Source organism: Schistocerca piceifrons, chromosome 5 (genome assembly GCF_021461385.2).
Source record: "Schistocerca piceifrons isolate TAMUIC-IGC-003096 chromosome 5, iqSchPice1.1, whole genome shotgun sequence".
NCBI classification, from domain to species: Eukaryota; Metazoa; Arthropoda; class Insecta; order Orthoptera; family Acrididae; genus Schistocerca; species Schistocerca piceifrons.
This window is the reverse complement of record NC_060142.1, coordinates 322,966,524-322,985,392: the sequence shown is the minus strand read 5'-3', so window position 1 is coordinate 322,985,392 and position 18,869 is coordinate 322,966,524. Positions and strand designations below refer to the sequence as shown.

At 38.6% G+C, this 18,869-nt stretch overlaps 1 protein-coding gene across 1 annotated transcript in view; it reads right to left on the bottom strand.

Moving 5' to 3' along the window:
- LOC124797926 (unconventional myosin-Ie-like) overlaps positions 1-18,869 on the bottom strand; it is a 365,871-nt gene that overhangs the window by 308,558 nt on the left and 38,444 nt on the right. Inside the window, exons 5-6 of the mRNA XM_047261058.1 lie at positions 15,096-15,273; positions 8,214-8,376 (exon numbers count right to left, since the gene is read on the bottom strand). Of these exons, the coding sequence (XP_047117014.1) occupies positions 8,214-8,376; positions 15,096-15,273 (341 nt within the window). The remainder of the gene's footprint in view (positions 1-8,213; positions 8,377-15,095; positions 15,274-18,869) is intronic.

Here is an 18,869-nt window from a genome sequence, read left to right as displayed (position 1 = left end):
GTTTTCCTGTAGAGAAATCAGTTGACCTATGACCTTGCGATCAAATGTTTTCGGTTCCCATTGGAGAGGCACGTCCCTTCATCTACTAATCGCACTGTTTTGTGGTGCAGTGGCAAAACACAGACACTAAACTTATTACAGTGAACAGAGGTGTCAATGAACGAACGGACAGATCATAACTTTGTGAAAATAAACTTTTCACTCGAGGGAAGACTTGAACCAAGGACCTCTCGTTCCACAGCTGCTCACGCTAACCACGGGACCACAGCGGTCCTGAGCTCACACTGTCCTTGATGTTGCCTATCTAGCGTATGGACTACTCATTTTGTATATTTTGCTTATTTTTTTCATAGTTCCATACAACTTCTTCCTTTTTTCTTGATTGACCTGTGTTCAGTTTTTCAAGGCCTATCCACTGTGCCAATTTATAACTAAATCTGAGAGGCGTGCGATGGGGAGGTTCCCTTATTAGTACTCTGCTGGTGCTGTCTGTGACTTACATGAACAGGAGGAAAACTTCCCCTTTAGTTGTTTTGGAGGAAAACTTCCCCTTACTAGTATTTTTTTTTTTTCATTAGAAACCCCACATCTTTTAGTATATGGGGCCTTATTCACCTGAGTAGCCGTTTCTTTTGAACATAGTTCTTAAGTGATCAAGCTCTTTCTCCATGGATTGCCATTCGCAGATTCTTTTAGCATGATTCACCAATGTTTTGATCATCCCTCTTTTCTAATTGGGATAGTAATTTGGAATTTTTGTGAATATGTACACTGGGTGAGTCACCTAAAATTAACTCTGGAAACACCTCCCAAACCACAACAAACACTGCATAACCAATTCTGCAGACTGAAAGTGGGGAGAGGGGCTGGTGTAACTGGTTAATACAAACCGTTGAGAAATGCACAGAAATATGATTTTCAACATGTACTTACATTTTTTTAATGAAAACCTGTTATTATTTATAGCACAACTGAAAATAGAAAAAAAAACTTAATCTATGCCCTTTGTTTCACTGTAAAATGTTTAATTACATTAAGAGTAATTGTAACATAAAGCTGACACTTGAATAACTCCTCAGTAGTTCAGTCATTTGTATCAGAGAGAACTGAATTAATTAGAGATACGAAAAGAACAGTGGTGTAAAGTAAGTACGGAAGAGACATGAACAGCACGTTATGTCCACATGCAAACATTTTTATTAGTCTTTTTCTCTGAAGAATACTATAGGGCACTGATTTGTTAGAAGGAAAGTACATTAACATGAGAATGTAGTTAAACTTACAAATTTGTTTTTTGTTTTCAATTACAGAATGTGAAAGAGTGTGTCCTTACATTTCAGGCCAATAAATGTTAAAAGTTGTGCCCATCACTTGCTGCACACATCTGCAATCTACTGCTTAGTCAACATCTTACACAACGCAGTACATCTGTGTAATATTGCCACAGGCTGCCGCAATACGATGTTTCATATCCTCTAGGGTTGTAGGCAATCACGGTACATGTTCTCCTTTAACATATCTCATAGAAAGAAGTCTAAAGGTGTAAGATCAGGAGAACAGGCTGGCCAATTTATGCATCCGCCACGTTCTATGAAATGCCCAGCAAACATTCTGTCAAGGGTCAGCCTAGTGTTCATCACAGAATATGCAAGAGCACCATCATGTTGATACCACATATGCCTATGCATTTCCAGCAGGACATTTTCTAGCAATGTTGGCAGATCATTTTGTAGAAACTCTATGTATTTTGCAGCTGTTTGGGTGCCTTCAAGGAAGTGAGAGTCAATGAGATGGTCGCCAATTACTCCGCACCATACATTTACATTCCACGGTCACTGTCACTCTACCTGTCAAAGGCAGCGAGGATTGTCCACAGACCAGTAATGCATGTTTCGTAAATTCACTGCACCATGGCTTGTGAAACCTGCTTCATTGGTGAATAGGTAGAACTGCAACGCATTCTCTGTTAATACCCACTGACAGAAATTCACTAGATTATTAAAGTCATCTCAATGTAATTGCTGATGCAGCGACACATGATACGGGTGAAATTTGTAACAATGAAGTATGAACATTACACTACTTTGACTCATCGCACTGCCTCTAGCGATGTCGCATGAACTCTTGTGGATTCACGGCAACAGCAGCTAACACACAAACTGCACCTGCTTCTCCTATGATGGGTTTGTTATGGACCCGTTTGCGTGTTACAACCATACCTGTTGCATACAACTATGTGTAGATGTTTTCAAATGTGCAGCGCGTTGGATGATATCTGTTCAGGTACCTTTCTGCATACAACCTGCAGGCTGCAACTGCATTTTGTCTACCAGGGTGTATACGCGGACAAGGAAAAACAAAATCCCGGATTTTTCCTGGATTTCCCAGTTAAAAATATACTTTCTCCCGGGTGAAAACATACTTTTTCCGTGTTAAGTGACAGTATTTTTTCCCTCGGAACTGCAAAACTTCTCAATCCTTTGAATGGTTACGGTTTTATACATGGGCGTAGAATTTCCCGGCACTTTAGAAAACGAAACTCAGGGAAAAAGACACGTTTTGTAAATATGCAGCAACACTTACACTGTGCATGATGTGCAGCAACATGTACACTGCATATTTTCGTACTACGAAAGTATACATTGGAATTCCACCAAACACTGCATGTTACTTTCCGAATCATTGAAATCGAGACTGTGATGTGCTTTTGTAAGCCAGTCATAGCTCATGTCACGTGATCTTGCCAGCTGATGACAGCAGATATTCAGAGCTTAGGACACGTGATGTAGTCAGCCAACAGCAACATCACTGTTAAGTAGCACAGACACAAAAACAGGGAAAGCTAATAGCTTAAATTAATATACATGGTGTTGCTACAAGAAAAGCAAAGCTTTCACATATAATATTGGTCTTTAAGGTTTAATAAGCTGCAAGAGAAGCTAAGCTTTCGCATATAATGTTGATCTTTTTTGCGTGTGTTACACTTTAAGATGTATCACACACACGTGCCAGTAAAATTTTTAAAAATGACATAAATGTCTAGCTTCAGGATTCGAAATTCTTCTAAATGGCTCATCATCAAAGTGTTGATTTTTAAATGAGAGTCAAATGCTCTGTGATTTAAGAAGTTCATGGTACATTCTCGCACATAGTTCAACTTACGTAAAAGGATATTTACTTTGAAAGTAACGCTTTTCAAACTACCATTAGCAATATTTTCCCACGACTTATTAGAAACAGGTTCATTTCAGCAGTTGCCAGAGAGCACAGGTAACATGCAACACCACACTTGCGCAGCTAACATGATGTAGGAAGCCCGTATGCGCGTACGCGTAAAACGCTGAAAGATCGTACATTATGTCATAAAAGAAACGACATCAGTGGATACTCCAAGAGCATCAGAATTTCGTGAACCATACTAAAATGTGCGCAATTGAAGTGCATACTTGAAGTGCACATTCGTATGTGAAGATTCCCAATACAGTAGACCTCGACCTGAAATTAAGCTTCTCACTGTGGTTTTCGGGATGTAAATTTTCTTGGAAGACCAGTACTGTGTTTGGTTCTATATTATGGCATAATGCCATACATGCTAGAAGATGAAAACATGCACCTGAAATGCAGCGAATAGTTGAAACTAGCCAGTACTGTGGAATTAAACATTTTGTTTCAAATACATTGACTGCCTCTGCGAAAAAAGGTTAATAAAAGACAAATTTCTTTAGCAAACAGACAAAAATAACTTCATTGCTCTGCAAGGCAATTAATGCTTGACTATCAGAAAGGTGGAAATAAAATAAAATCTGAAACTAGAAACATATTTTAGTCTTCCGTAATTATATGAATGTATTTTAATTCGCTTGATAGCTCCCGGCCACAGGTATCCGTTTTGTTTTCAATTTGACGTGAGAGTAAACGAAGGGGAAACAGCAAAATACCTAAATGTAGACACAGATCACGTGGAGACTACCCACTATAACTCAGACTGCTCCGCGCATCAGCCCTAGATCTATGACATTTGCTAACCACCAGGTCAATAGTAAAAAAAATTGAATTTTCAAAAATATGTTCACCTTGTAGCGCACATCTTTCTGAAAAGTCTGAAACATAAAACATACGTGTTCGAGGAAATGTAAGACGTGTTATTTGGTCTTAAGTGTGCCAAAGTGCAGTGCCACGCCTCTTCATAATGCATTCTTCTACCGCACGCCACTGTATTTCGCTCTGTGAAATTGAAATGGGTATATTTTGTAATGGATGCCATCAAACTATAATCAGGAAAGTGGAAGTTGAGATGTCCTGTGGTGCTTCTCCTGCTCCCAGTCGGCCAGTTTGACAGCCTGCCCCTCTTTTTTTAAAAAATCGCAATTAATAACGAATTGGATTATTTGTAATCGGGAGAACAAGAACTCTTCAGAAAATTTGCACTCTTTATTGCTTATTAGCTAATAACTTGCTTTTTTGTGTGACATAAAATTAAATATAGGAGACGTAAAACCAATAAAGACAAGAGACAAGTAAGAAAGCACACATTTATTCAGTCCTTAGCTCCTAGCATTTTTTTCTCTCTAATCTTGCTACAGCTTTACATGGCGTGCTTTCCTTTCTGCAAAAGCATCTATTACCTCACCAAAGCTCGTCAAATGTTTTGCTATGTGAAAAATCGAAATGTCGTTATCTAATACTGAAAAAGGTGTTAATACAAATAATACCCAAGACTGGTGTGGTTTTTTGATCTGATTACATCTATTTTGTCACTGTCTGCTAGATAAAACAAAATAGGCCTTTCTAATATGCAGCAATTTTGTAACACACATCAAATAAACGAGACTGATTTGGCACAAATGGTCGTTTTTATAACACAACAGAATATAATTCATGAAATACTGATATCAAATGCCTATAAGGCCTACTACAAGCAAAAAGCTTTATGTTAGGAAACAGTTTCACATTTCATTCTTATGCACCAATTTCTCAAGCATGAGATTGAAAAGTAGTATTATGAAATTTTTATATAAATTTGGAATCTTCTTATGCTTACATAATTTGTGTGATGTCCCTGTTTCTTCTCATTTCTCGTTCTAACAAACAATCTTGTCATCATCAATTCTGTAGCTACCCCGGCCATTGTCAAAATTTGTTCACTAACTCTGCCAGAATCACAGGTTTAGTTATCCGGCGATTATTCTCTGGTTAGGCATTGTTACATGTTCCTACAACACGTTTTCCACGTTACTTCCAGAATAGAACTTAAACGGCTGCTAGCTGGGGACTGTAAAACTGGTCCTTGCTAGTGCAGCAATCTGGCCTAAAATTTTCTGTCAAAATTTCATTTTTTTGGATACACCGAGAAGATAATACGTAATCTTTCTCACGTGTTATTCCTGTTAGTCGTTTATTTCCATTCTGGTACTCTGAATCTATGGATTTCGCTAGTAATTATAACAACGCTGATCATTCGCAAACCCAATCAACCACATAATCAGACATCAATTGTTATTCATCGATTCAGCTTTACTCCACTGAGCTCGTGTAGCCCCATCCCCTTTTGCCTGTGGAAAGTTTATTTCTAGTGTTCAAAAATCAACAGGACTGCGTTTCAAAATCATATGAACAATCAATAGACCAACATGTGATGGATGCTAGTCGCTTTGTGAAACAAGTTTTTTTTTCCCCTCAAGAATACAAATTTGGCACCCTCTTTTCCCAGTAGCATCTAGCTGCTTGCTGCGACTGCTTGCACAGCCAACAGCCACATTCCTGCAGCCAGAAGAATCTACTACTCAAACGCGACTCAACTGCACATGCGCATGAGCCCGCTCGTAACTGCTAAAACAAATCTAATGTAAAACAGTTGTGACTTCACGCTCATCGGAGGGAAATTGTTGTTATGAAGCATTGCATAGTCTTCCTAAAGCCTTCGACACATTTTGCTGTTGGCAGATGCTTGCCTGAGCGCTTTGTGTCGTCGTCGTCGTATATGGCGCATTTCCTCTGCAATTTAAGTTTTTTTGTTTTTTTCTCTCGTTTATGTTTTATTGTTGAAGTATTATTCTGCAGTAGGGGGTTACAGTAGAGTATCGGTTCCTACCAATCAGAATTCCAAAAATTTAACAGGAAACTAAAACAATGAAAAATTCCCGGAATTCTAAAAAAATTCCTGGGTTTTTCCTGGATCTCCCGGTTGTCCTGGGTCATATACACCCTGTCTACACTCGCCATGGATGTGTTTCATCTGTGCCTTTTCAGAATTAGAATAAACCATTTTCACAGTTTTTACAACACTGTACATACTGTTGTAGTTGCGACCTTCTCACGTTCCTACTGTGCGCACTTCTGTTCTTACTTGTGTACAGTACAGTATCACAGTCATCCGGTAACAGTGTACTACAGTTATTCTGAGTATAAAGACTAATTCGGCAAGTGCTACATGCAGAGACAGAGACAGCCAAACTCGTAAACATCATAGTCTTCATAAACATACCCCTACAGATCTTGTTTGTTACAACACACGACTGAGCATCTGAGGTTTTAGTGTCAACCTCATGTTACAAATTACTCAGGATGTACTTAACATTTTACAATGTAAGAAATGGTATTGATTAAGTATTTGTTTCTATATTCAGTTGTGTTGAAAATACTAACAGGTTTCCATTTAAAAAAACATAAGTACTGGGTGTACATAAAGTCCACGAGCACTTTCAGTTATTTATTGCACTAGTACCAAGCATTGTACAGATATCATACATATGACATTTTGAAGAGAAATCCTGATTTTTTTTTTTCATATATACTGCCACAGTGTAGTTTGGTAATTTGCCAATATTCAGTGCTAGTCACAAACATGGTGAGTTCAGGTGCAGAGTGATTCATGAAATAGCCTCCCCGATCACCAGATCTCACTCCGTGTGGCTTTTTTCTGTGGGGGCAGATTAAAGATCTGGTGTATGTACCGCCTCTACCATGTGATGTAGCAGAGCTCTGGGAGAGAATACAGAAAGTGACTGCCACAGTCGATGATGCCATGCTGGGACGGCTATGCCAAAAGTTCGATTACTGTATTGACGTTGGCCGGGTCACTCATGATTCGCATATCAAATGTTTGTAAAAAGCCTTTCAGAGTTTCTCTTCAAAATGCGATATGTATGACATCTTATAATGTTTAGTTCTTGTGCAATAAATAATTGAAAGTGTTCCCGCACTTTATGTACACCCTGTATGTGTTGAAAATCATACTTCTGTGCATTTCTCAATGGTTTGTATTAACCAATTCCACCAGCCCCTCTCCTCACTTTCAGTCTGTGGAATTGGTTATTCAGTGTTTGTTGTGGTTTGGGCGGTGTTTCCAGTGTTAATGTTAGGTGGGCCTTTCCAAACAAGGTGTTCATGATGGACCCTTGACATGGCAGTATGTGATAGGAACTAACTAACTCCATATAAAATGTAGTGTCTAACAGATGACATGGTCACAATTAAATACACTGATATAGCAGGTCTCATCTATCCTGCAAGCAACTGTCACATCAGTAGCTAATACAAAGTCTAGAGGCATTCTAGTCAGGTTGCATAACACATTGTACAATACTATTTGCCATAACAACAAAAGCACTTTCTCCAATACAGCAACTGTCTTTTTAATTCACCTGCATGTGAGTGTGCTTCATACCATGGTGTTAATTTTCTATTCCACAAAGTACACAAACTACACCTCTGTTACATCTATGTCAAAACTTGGAGTTTAATTGAAGTAGTTGAATATTTTACGTACAACCCACCAGGTTAGCTGAAATAGTAATGTGCTGCTTCCTGGACTCAGGTAGGCGTACCGGCCCCGGATCGAATCCGCCCAGCGGATTAACGACGAAGACTGGTGTGCTAGCCAGCCTTGATGTGGTTTTTAGGCAGTTTTCCACATCCCACTGGGTGAATACTGGGCTGGCCCCCCACGTCCCGCCTCAGTTACACGACTCGCAGACATTTGAAACATATTCGCATTCTTTCATGATTTACACTAGACACAGACAGCTGGGGTACACTAATTCCATCCCAGGAGGGGGGGGGGGGGGGGCGTTATGGGGTGGCAGCAGGAAGGGCATCCGGTCACCCCTTAAAATTAACCATGCTAAATCGGTATTTAACCCCGCCGAACCTGCGCACAATGCGGGACAAAGGCAGTAGCACAACAAGAAGAAGAAGCCGAATATTTTACTTACGTTTCATATTGTTTGAAGCCCCAGTACATAGCTGATAAAAAATGTGAAAATTCCTTTCACCAGCATTTTGAGTAGTCACTCTGGACTTTTCAAGTAAGAAGTTAGATATACGTCCACCTTCCGGTTGGCCACCATTTCCAAATAAAATTTCTACATACTTTCCCTGAGAAAATAAAAATAAAAAAATGTGTGAAACTTGTGAGTGTGTAAAAAGTGTGTGAAACTTTATTTTAAACAGCAAAAACCTGAAGAGGAAAAAAAGAAAAATCATCATCCACTATTGGCAAACTTTTCAATCAGTCCATTTCAACAGATTCATCATTTAAATCTTATTTATTGTGTCAACCAAGTAAGTGTTCAGTAGCTCACATAACATTATAAACACATTACAAAATGGTCATGGTGTCATGTTTTAACTTAACTTTAGTGGTGGTTGTAATAACAGCAACAGCAATGGTGGTAGTTGCTGAACTGACAAGGGCAATGAGAATGAAATGAAAGGTTTGAAGAGGAGGGGAATGGGAACTGTGTTCTCAATGCCACATCAATATTATATGCAATACTTATTAAGTGTTTCATCTGATACAACAATAATATTCTGAGAAATTTGCCTCAGCTTTTAATAATTATCAATCATGAAAATACCTTACACCACATAGGAGCTGCATAGTGTTATGTGCATCATAAACAGGACCACTTAATTTTCAATAAAAAAGCGAAAAATCTTTATAGTGACTTTAATACTACCGTCACAAAATGGATTTAGGCAAGAAATGAGTTCCAGTTGTTTCATTAAAACATCTTGAGTTAAACAAGTCTGTTCTTGAAATTGACCTAAGAAACATTGCTCTTGTCTGTAAATGCATAATTAAACAGGATTTTTGTTACTAGGAAACCTCTAAAGCAGACATGGGCTGTTTGCTGCACTACAGCCCATTTTAAGTCCAAACATATTTACTCCTTTGAAATAAAGTAAGTGAAACAAGTCTTAGATCATTTAAGGTTCTGATCATTTAAAGTTCTCATTAGGTTTTTTACTTTTATTTCGTGTGCTATGTTAACAAAGATTAAGGCTCTAAGTACTTTCCCACAACATGTATTACCAACTACTGAAATGTCTCCCATCGTTCTTCCTGTGGGAATGAGTCATACATTTTTATTTTATGTATTTTAAAATAAATTCTTACAACAACGAAAACAATCAGTTTTTGACAAAAAAATTTAATTGGATAGATAAAGCAGTTCAAGCAGTAATCTCATATGTTGAAGCAATAATCCCTGTTTTGCACATTATCCTGTCTTCCACCTTTAAGCTCTCAGGTTTTGAAATCTCATCCGATGCAGTCCCCAACAGTCAGTCTTTCCTTCTCATCCCGTGCGGTAAGCCTCTCCTGACCTGCAGTTCTGGGTGACTTTCCCGAAATCTACCTCTTTTCCTAGACCTCTACAGTCCTTTTCCTCCATCCGTCTTACTCCCTCTTCAACCCTACTGGCTGAAGAAGAAGCCACTAGCTCCGAAAGCTTGCACAATCCCAACCTCTTATGTATGTGTTCTGCCACCGCTTAAACTAAATTCTTAGATTTATTTTCAACCAGAGAAAATGATCTGGTTATTGATGTAGTATTTAGTCACACTCTCTATCCTTATCCAATCAAAATCTATGATGAAGTAGCTGAAGTCACACACAATATTTACTGTTTACAGCAGGGGCCTGTCAATAGTAAACAGGAAACCACAGTCTTTTCCAAAGAAGTATTGTCTCACTAGTTATAGTATGTTAAATTTAGCTTTCACAAGTGTAAGTGGTATACAACAGTGTTGACATATTTAATTGTTTATACAGTATACAGGTTTAATTTCTGTAATGTATAACTTGACCTCAGAAGCTTCTCCTTCCTGATGAGCTCTTTGAAACACCATGATAAATTGTATGGATGGGTGGACGGATGGATGGAGGAAATGGACGAACAATACACGTATGCTGCTACATGGTATAATGTGAAAAATGAAGAGTTTTGAGGTTTACTAACTGCTCTATTTCAGTTCACATCGACAAAAAACAGCAAGCCTTTAACACAAGGAACTATCTCTTAAGGTGCATCCACTTGGTGTCATCTTCTGTTCAATTTTGTGTATACACTTGATGCTCTCCACAGTGCAAGGCAGGCAAGCATTCACTCTGCACATGGACGTTTTGTCTAAGCTGGATGATATGTCTCAGCTCAAAGACTCCTGTCATCAGCATGAAATATGCACAATTTGATACCAGCCCAGAATCATTATACTGTTTACAAAACATACATGTATTTAATGACATTTTGGTGTTTCTGACCACAACATCATAAGAAAATAAATAACATGTTAGAGATTAAGGAGGTCTACACAGTCCTGGAATTTCAGTTCGGAATATTACCTTAATAAAAAGATGCTAGCTGACCGCTGAATAGCACTTTTATTTTAAAAATCACGAAAATTTTATTTGTATAAAATCTGTACATGGCTACACTATTGTTCTACATAATCCCTGACTAATTCAATGCACTTCCTGAGTCAGAGACCAAGGACCTTGATTTCTTTGACAAAAGAGTCTTCCACTGCAGACCACAACCTGCTTGATACCTCTTTCTGAACTTCCTCATCAATTGAGAGGTGTTTTTTGGACAAATGATTCTTTAGGCAAAGGAAGAGATAGAAATCACTAGGTGACATGTCAGAGCTATCAGCAGGATAGCTGAAGATATCTCACTTGAAAGATTGCAGGAGAGCAGTGGTTACAGCTGCTGTATGGGGTCCGATGCTGTCATGCGACAAACAAATGCCCTTGCCCAAACCCTCTCTGGGCTTGTTTTGTATCACTCTTCGAAGTTTCTTCAACATTTCACAACAACAATCAGCATTGACTGCATCCCCCTTTAGAAAAAATTTGGTGAGAACAATTCTTTTTCAATCCCAAAACACAATGACAATGATTTTCATTTCAGAGACTGCCCGACAAAATTTGCAGATGAGAGATGAACTGGGGTGGCACCATGTCACTGATTGCCTTCTGGACTCATTTGTATGATGGTAAGCCCGTTTCATAACCTGTAATAACTGAGTTCAAAGGCTTATCTTATTTCCTTTCAAAATGGTGTGAAAATTTGTGTGTGCTCCCCACACGATTTTCTTTGTGAACCTCTGTCAACATTTTCGACAGCCAACAAGCACACAATTGCCTGTACTCCAATTTTTTCGTTAAAATGGTTTGGATCGTTGATCTGCTGGCTTCTGGAATTGTAATTGAGTGGTCCTGAACTGTCAGACAGCATTCTTCATGAAATTTAGGCTCAATTTTCTTTTCTTCAACAATGCATCACCAATTGAAGACCTCCTTCCCCTTCCTTCCTTGTTATACACACTGGTTCTACCACCCGTGGACTCAGCAACCCACTTCCTACCATTATGCTGGTTAATCATGTAGCCATAAACACCTGTCAGACATCAAATTTCAACTGGGAAGATGATCTCCACATTAAGATAGCAAATAACTGAATGCACCTCACATTTGACGGGAGACTGCAGCACAGCATCCACCTCCAACAGCAGCCACAGTCAGACTGAATAAACTACCAAGCCCCACAACCTCCCATTATGGTTTGTCCGTATAGTCACAAATGACAAACGGTCTTTAATTCTTGGAAAACCATTTTAAATTTTGAGTCTAATAATAATGTTTGCAGAACCTGAATTTACAAGTAAAATATTTAATGGAAGGAGCAAAGTTAATAACTCATCACATAGCTGGGGTGTTGAGTTGCTGATAGGCACATAAATGAGACTGAAGCATTAAGTCGTGAATAGGCACATAAACAAAACTGAACTGTTGTTAGCTTTCATATGAATACTTCAGAGCTAATAGAATACGTAAATACAAATACACCACATGGCTACATTGTTCCAGCAGACTATATTGTGCTGTCATTGGAGCTTGACTGGAGAGAGAGAGTAGCAGAAAACGCATGGAACAGGAATGTGGCACCAATGAGCTACTTCTGGTCACAGGCAGGGGAAGTTGTGCACAGTGCAACTGACACGGAGGAATGCATTGTGAAGGGGATACAGAACAGAGGAAGAGGGAGATTGTGGAAGGGAGAGTGAGAGTGCAGAATGACTGAATTTGGGTCCTGGAGTAAGGATGGAGTTGGTTGTGGGGCAGAGACTAGTTGAGACTGGTGCGAGGATTATGGGCTCACAGGATGTATTGCAAAGATGATCTCCGTCTATATAACTCACAGAAACTGGTGTTAGGGAAAGGAATTCCGACTGTACAGGATCAGAAGCACTCACTGAAATCGATCTTGTTGTAATCAGCAGTGTCTTCCATCACTGCCCTGTCAATCCGACTCTTGGCCAGTTTGCCTCTAGCCATTCATTCACATGGACAGCTGGTTGATGATTATGCCCCCATAAAATGCTTGCAGAAGTTACAGCAGACCTGGTATATGATATGACTGCTTTCACAGGTGACCCTGCCTATCCTAGGATATCATGTCCATGATGGAACTTTAATACAATGTCTTGGGTGGGTGCAGGTCCTGTACCTGGGTTTCCCAAATGGGTCTGACTCATATTGCAAGGTGGTGGGAGTAGGTGCAGCATAAGAACAGACTAGGATATTTTTTTTACATTGGGTGCACAGAGGAATATCACTTTGGAAGTGATAGAACACAGAGTGATAAGTAGTCAAAGCTCTGGTGCAGGCTATATAGTTTATTGTTCCTGTCAGTAGTTAGACGATTTGGAATACAAGTAGGTATGGCATAAGAAATCTGTTTGTAGACTAGGTTGGGGGGGGGGGGGGGAGTAGTGGCAGGGGGGGGAGTGTCGGGGGGGAGGGGCTGAAATGACTTATCTGTGAAGATCTTAACAACACCTTCAGGACATACTGGACACAGGATTCCTCTTCACTGTAGAGGCACTGCCCATGGGTTGCCACACTGTATGGGAAAGATATTACAATGCAGGTACAGTAAACTGATACTATGGGGCACCCAAGATCATTTGGTTTATGGATTTTGGGAAGCACATACGAGGATTGTTGGTGTGATGAGGTAGTTGGATCTGTAAGAGATCCTGAGGTGGGTCTACTGATTTGAGTAAAGATTGGAAGTTATGCTGGACTTCTGGGGTGGCATCCCTGCAGCAGGGCTTTTAGTTGGAAGAATCAGACATCTGGCAGATACCTTCTGTCATGTAACCGCTGTGGTTCATCACAACATTGGTCGCGCCTTTGCCTGCAGGGTCTGTCTGGCTGAACCTTATGTATAGCTGTTCTTTCTTCCATCCAGCACTTTGTGTTACTGGCAAGGGACCTAAGAATGGAGGGTGAAGCTAAGTTGAAGGTGACGAGTTCAAGGAAAACACTGAAGGGGTAATTAGATGGGAGTGGGAGCGGGGGAGACTTAAGGTTTATTATTTATTCTTTGCCAAATATATTTTTTGTTTGTTATCTCCCCTAAGAATGTGTTGAAGATTTTTCTTCTAGAAAAATGAGCTGAACGTGAACAAATTGTTGTTTAACAAATTCTACTACTATATAGCTTATGTTATTTCCGGCGTCACTCTTTTTGTACTTTTGCATTAAAATCTCCCATTATGATCTAGTAGTGGGATCTGCTGTCATTTATCAGCTTCTGTAAGTCCTCATACACAGAGGTAATTTCCTTTTAAGTTGTTATTTAGTAAATAATTTGCACACTGTAAAATGATCGTTGTCATCGACAAGACAATTTCAAGCTTCAAAGAATACGTCTTACCAGCAAAACATAAATTAACAGGTTCCATTACTTACTCATAGAAAAGAAGCATGATATTAGGGAATATTATTACTGCTGTAAATGGTATGAAGTTCACAGCAGTTTGTTATTTTCAATTTTTACAACAGGCGGGTTTGTTTCTTTCCACCTACAGGTTAAACTAATAGTGGTGATAGACTATATCCTTGTTCAAGTCCCTGAGTAAGTTTCACGATTTCCATGTCTATACATATTACTAAATTGAAGTTCCCCACTGTGTTTTTATGTCTGTTTGTGAAGGCTAAACTCTGGCACTATTGCAGGGATTTTGATAGTTTTCACTAATACACACACTAGTTGAAGAGAAAGGTTTGTATGTACAATGTATTACCACTACACCTGAAAAGTTGTCTGGCTATAGATACTTAGTAATACCATTGCCAAGACAGATGAATTACATTTTATTTGTGTAAATTGTTGTAAGTTTTTTAATGGATTGACTAAATTATTTGGATCTTGTTACTTGTCTATTATTTGCCACAGCACACATTTTGATAACATCTTACACCTTTTCAAGATCTAAAGTTTGCCTAGAGATAAGAGGTCAATTAACTTCCCTTATTTTCTCTATTAATTGTTCAGCTATAAATATGGTATCTAAACACTAACATCCCTTCCTAAATCTGCATTGTTCTCCTCCAAGCTACTGTTCCAATATTTCTGGTAATTTTCCCTTCAGAACTGTTGCATATATTTTACTTGCTTTTGTTAATTGTGAGAGTCCTCTGTAATTTCTGCTGGCATATTCAGAAATGTATAGAATTTCGCACAACATCCGCCTCGATCTTTCCTGTCAAATGCTATCAACCAGTAGTGTACCACCAATGAAATTTTTACTATTTACTCTATACAAACATGAAGTTCTGGTTCGATATTATGGTTTTTGAGTCTCTCAAAAATTTTCAACTTTTATCCTCACTTACTTGGAAGCAATTAATTCAATATATATCATATTTGACATTTCACAGTCAACATTGTTACCCTTTTCAAAAACGCATGTCTAATTTATTATACAGTCTAAGACCAAGTTCAGTTTTTCATACTTACAAATCTGCTAGAGTTGTTATTGCGGACAGTTTTAGCATTGCCAAAGGCTTCAAGGAGGGGATTTGATTCAAGAATGACATCTTTTATGTGCTGCACACGCTGGCCACCACCTGATACACGGGCAATGTAGGACATAATGTACTTGGCAGCAACGGTCTTCCCAGCACCAGATTCTCCACTTGAACAAGAAATTGAAAGTTACTTACATACACATTTCCACAAATAATGTGTTGTGATCATAACATTACTACTTTACCTTAAGTGACATTTATTTTTTGCAACAACAAAAAATCACACATAAAATAAGTAATTATCCCACAGTTTCAAGTGTGATGTAAAGGAAATAATCATATGTGGAAAAAAAATTACAAAGTTGGCTTTCTGACATTAAGTCTACTGTGACTACAGAGTAAAAATTAATCATATATTCCAGCCAGTAACACCGTAACAATCTTTTTGACAAAGTGTCTGAAGGTTCAACCACATAACATATATTTTTCACTTATTCAGATCTGATCTTTAACTAAGTGATATAAGTGTGACATTTTGATGAAAAGTTCTGTTTCCCAGGAACTGAATGCACATCATGCACCCACCCATTAATGCACGCATGCATGTCCACACACACACAATCATTGCTCATATACAAAAAACTACCTACTTTGCATGTAACTCTGCTTGCAGCTGAAAATAATATTACAGAAATCCTGGAAATTCTGCCATGTGTGTCAAATACAAAAAGCTGCATTTTACTGCAACAGAAAGAATGCTGAAACTAAAGCCTGACTGGGACTACTTGTTATTTGACGTTTTTTTATGTAGTGCTACAGTGTTAACCCATCAGCAGGACACTGGTTAAGTTCAAACAATAGGAAGCAGGCTGCAAACACAGACCAAATACATTTTAGCCTGATGCCACTGGCTATAGTCAAATGGGCTGCTAACAGTGCCCAATAATACAGCACATATGTCCAGAGTACTATTTGAACACTGTGAGTGACCTGACATTTTGTTGTGGTGCATTGGCAATGAATAACAATCTGAGTGTGACTTTAGGAGCTCTGGTTGAATAAACTGAACTGCAAGGTTTGTGGAGTGAGCTAATAAGTAATTTTAATATGACTTTCCAAAACACAAATCTTGTCTGTGAATAATTTAAAAAAGTGAATTTCCCATGATGTACAAGTTTCAAAAATTTGAAGCGCCTAAGTGAAAGGATATCACCATCAAAACAACAACAACTAAAACAACAACAACAACTACTACTACTACTACTTTGTCAGCAACATTATAGGATCAGTGAAATTCCTTAAAATTGTCTTCAGATGCAGTACAGTCAATGTAAATGGATAAAAATGAAACAATATGAATGGTGGGCATACAGAAATGTCACCAAAACAACAATGGACATTTAACACATGAAAAATATTTGTAGCATTACAGACAGGTTAGTATGTTATTGATTAAATAACATGAATGTAAGAGCAAACTTCGTATTACAAATAGATTATAAACAAGTATCTGCTCTATGTTCTTAAATTTTATCCTTTCCTAGGATTGAAGTTCTTTGTCAATGCATACTCGTATTTCTCTTAACCTCACACATGGGATAAGATGCAGTATAAAGTGCAGGGAATGTCTATTGTAAGGGCACCACTTAAGGAAAAGTGAAAAGGCACAAGTGACAAATGGATGTGGCAAAGACAAAGGCAAATTAACCAGTAGATATTGTGTTGTAACTAGAGATTTATGTGATTAGGTATCAAACAAAATGTAGAAAATGGTGAAGAGATTAATGATGAGATGGATTCTGGTACAGAGATACAGCAATGTTACTGTCATACTTTGACTGCAAAATCTGCTTATATAGAATTGGATTGTTATACAAAGAGATGATGATCAAAATATTAAAAAGAGGTGAGACATTACTCCCCCTCCCCAATGATAGATTAAACAAAAGTCCAACCAGACCCCTGACATATCAAAAAAGTAAAGATTGAATCTTCGTTGTATTCAGATGACAATGAGGACGGGTGTAAATAGTAATACTAGCTTGCAGTAATTCGGTAATGCTGCATAGCATTATTTTTAACAGCAAATTGATTTTATTAACTCTGCACATTGACTTCATGATTACGCTATCTTTGAATAATAATGAAAGTACGGCCATATGGGGTACGAACAATTTATGATTGGAATGAGAATGTCTTGGAAGAAAAGACAGCATGTTATTTTGATGGAGGGTCATCAACAGAAGCAGAAACAGAAGTAACTTCAGGCATGCCACAGGCAACTGTGTTACGTCCATTGCTGTTCATGTTTTATGTTAACGATGTGGTAGACAATATTAACAATGACCTCAGACTTTTGAAGATAATGCAGTTATCTATAATAAAGTACTGTGTGACCAAACCTGCTGAAATATCTGATCACATCTTGATAAGATTCCATAGCAGTGCACAGATTGGTAGCTGATTTAAACATACGAAAATGCAAAATTGTGCAGTTCACAAAATGAAAGTTGTGGTACTCAGTGACTACAATATCAATGAATCACAATTAGAATCAGTCAGCTCATACAAATATTTGGGTGCAATAATTTGTTGGAATATGAAGAGGAATGTTCACATATGCTCAGCTTAGGTAAGGAAGGTGGCAGACTGTGGTTCATTGGCAGGATACTGGGGAATTGAGTCTGTCTACAGAGGAAACTGGATACAAATCACTTGTTTGTCCCATCTTAGAATACTGCTCAACCAGAACTAACAGGTGAAACTGAACATATATACAAGGTATCCATTTTCAAAGTTCCAATTTCAAAACACTGTAGAAAGAGAACCACCACTCGGAATGAAGTCAAATCTGTACAGCATATTACTGATGCAGGGGGAAACGTCACAGGAAAAACCAACAGATGTATACATATGCCTGTTGCTCAGTTTGCGTTTGAGAGGATCATGTGCTGCTGGTAAAGTTATTTTCCAAATTGGTGACTGTGCACCAGTAGCCCTGCAGAAGTCCAAGACACTCAAATGTACAAAAGAAGAGAGAGAGAGAGAGAGAGAGAGAGAGAGAGAGAGAGAGAGGCATTGGTCCAATATCTGCTAAGGATCTTAAGAAAACGATTACAAAATTCGAAAAGTAGTGAAGTGTAGGCATGCAGTGCACAGGGAATTACCTGAATATTGTACATGCCTGTGATCACGGTGCATAAAATCTTACAAAACATCCTGCATTCCTATCCACATAAAATCACCTATGTTCAGGAGTTGCTCCCTGCTGAACCGCCAGCAAGACAAATGTTCACTCTGGAATTTCTTGTTTGCATGGTAGTGGACAATGGCCATGAAACTTTCTGTGGACAGACAAAGCCCATTTCCATCTGCAAGGACATGTCAAATGTAGATCTGTAGAATATGGGTATCAGAGAATCCACAAACGCATCAAGTGATGCCATTTTATTATGCAAAGGTGACTGTGTAGTGCAGGTTGACAGTATCATTTATTGAAGGGCCATATTTTTTCCACGATATGCACTCTGCAGATCCTGGTACCTCTACCATCATTGGTAAATGCTATGAGAGTCTTCTGTGTACTGATGTCACTCCAACGCTTCAACAGCATGACTATGTGAGTAGGACCGTTTTTATCTACCATGCCTCTCCTACACACATTGCACAGCCTGTGAAATGGCTGCAGCAGAGGCATTTCAGAAATGCTAGAATCATCAGCTGTCATTTCTCTACAGCCTGGTCATCCAGGTGACCCCCTCTT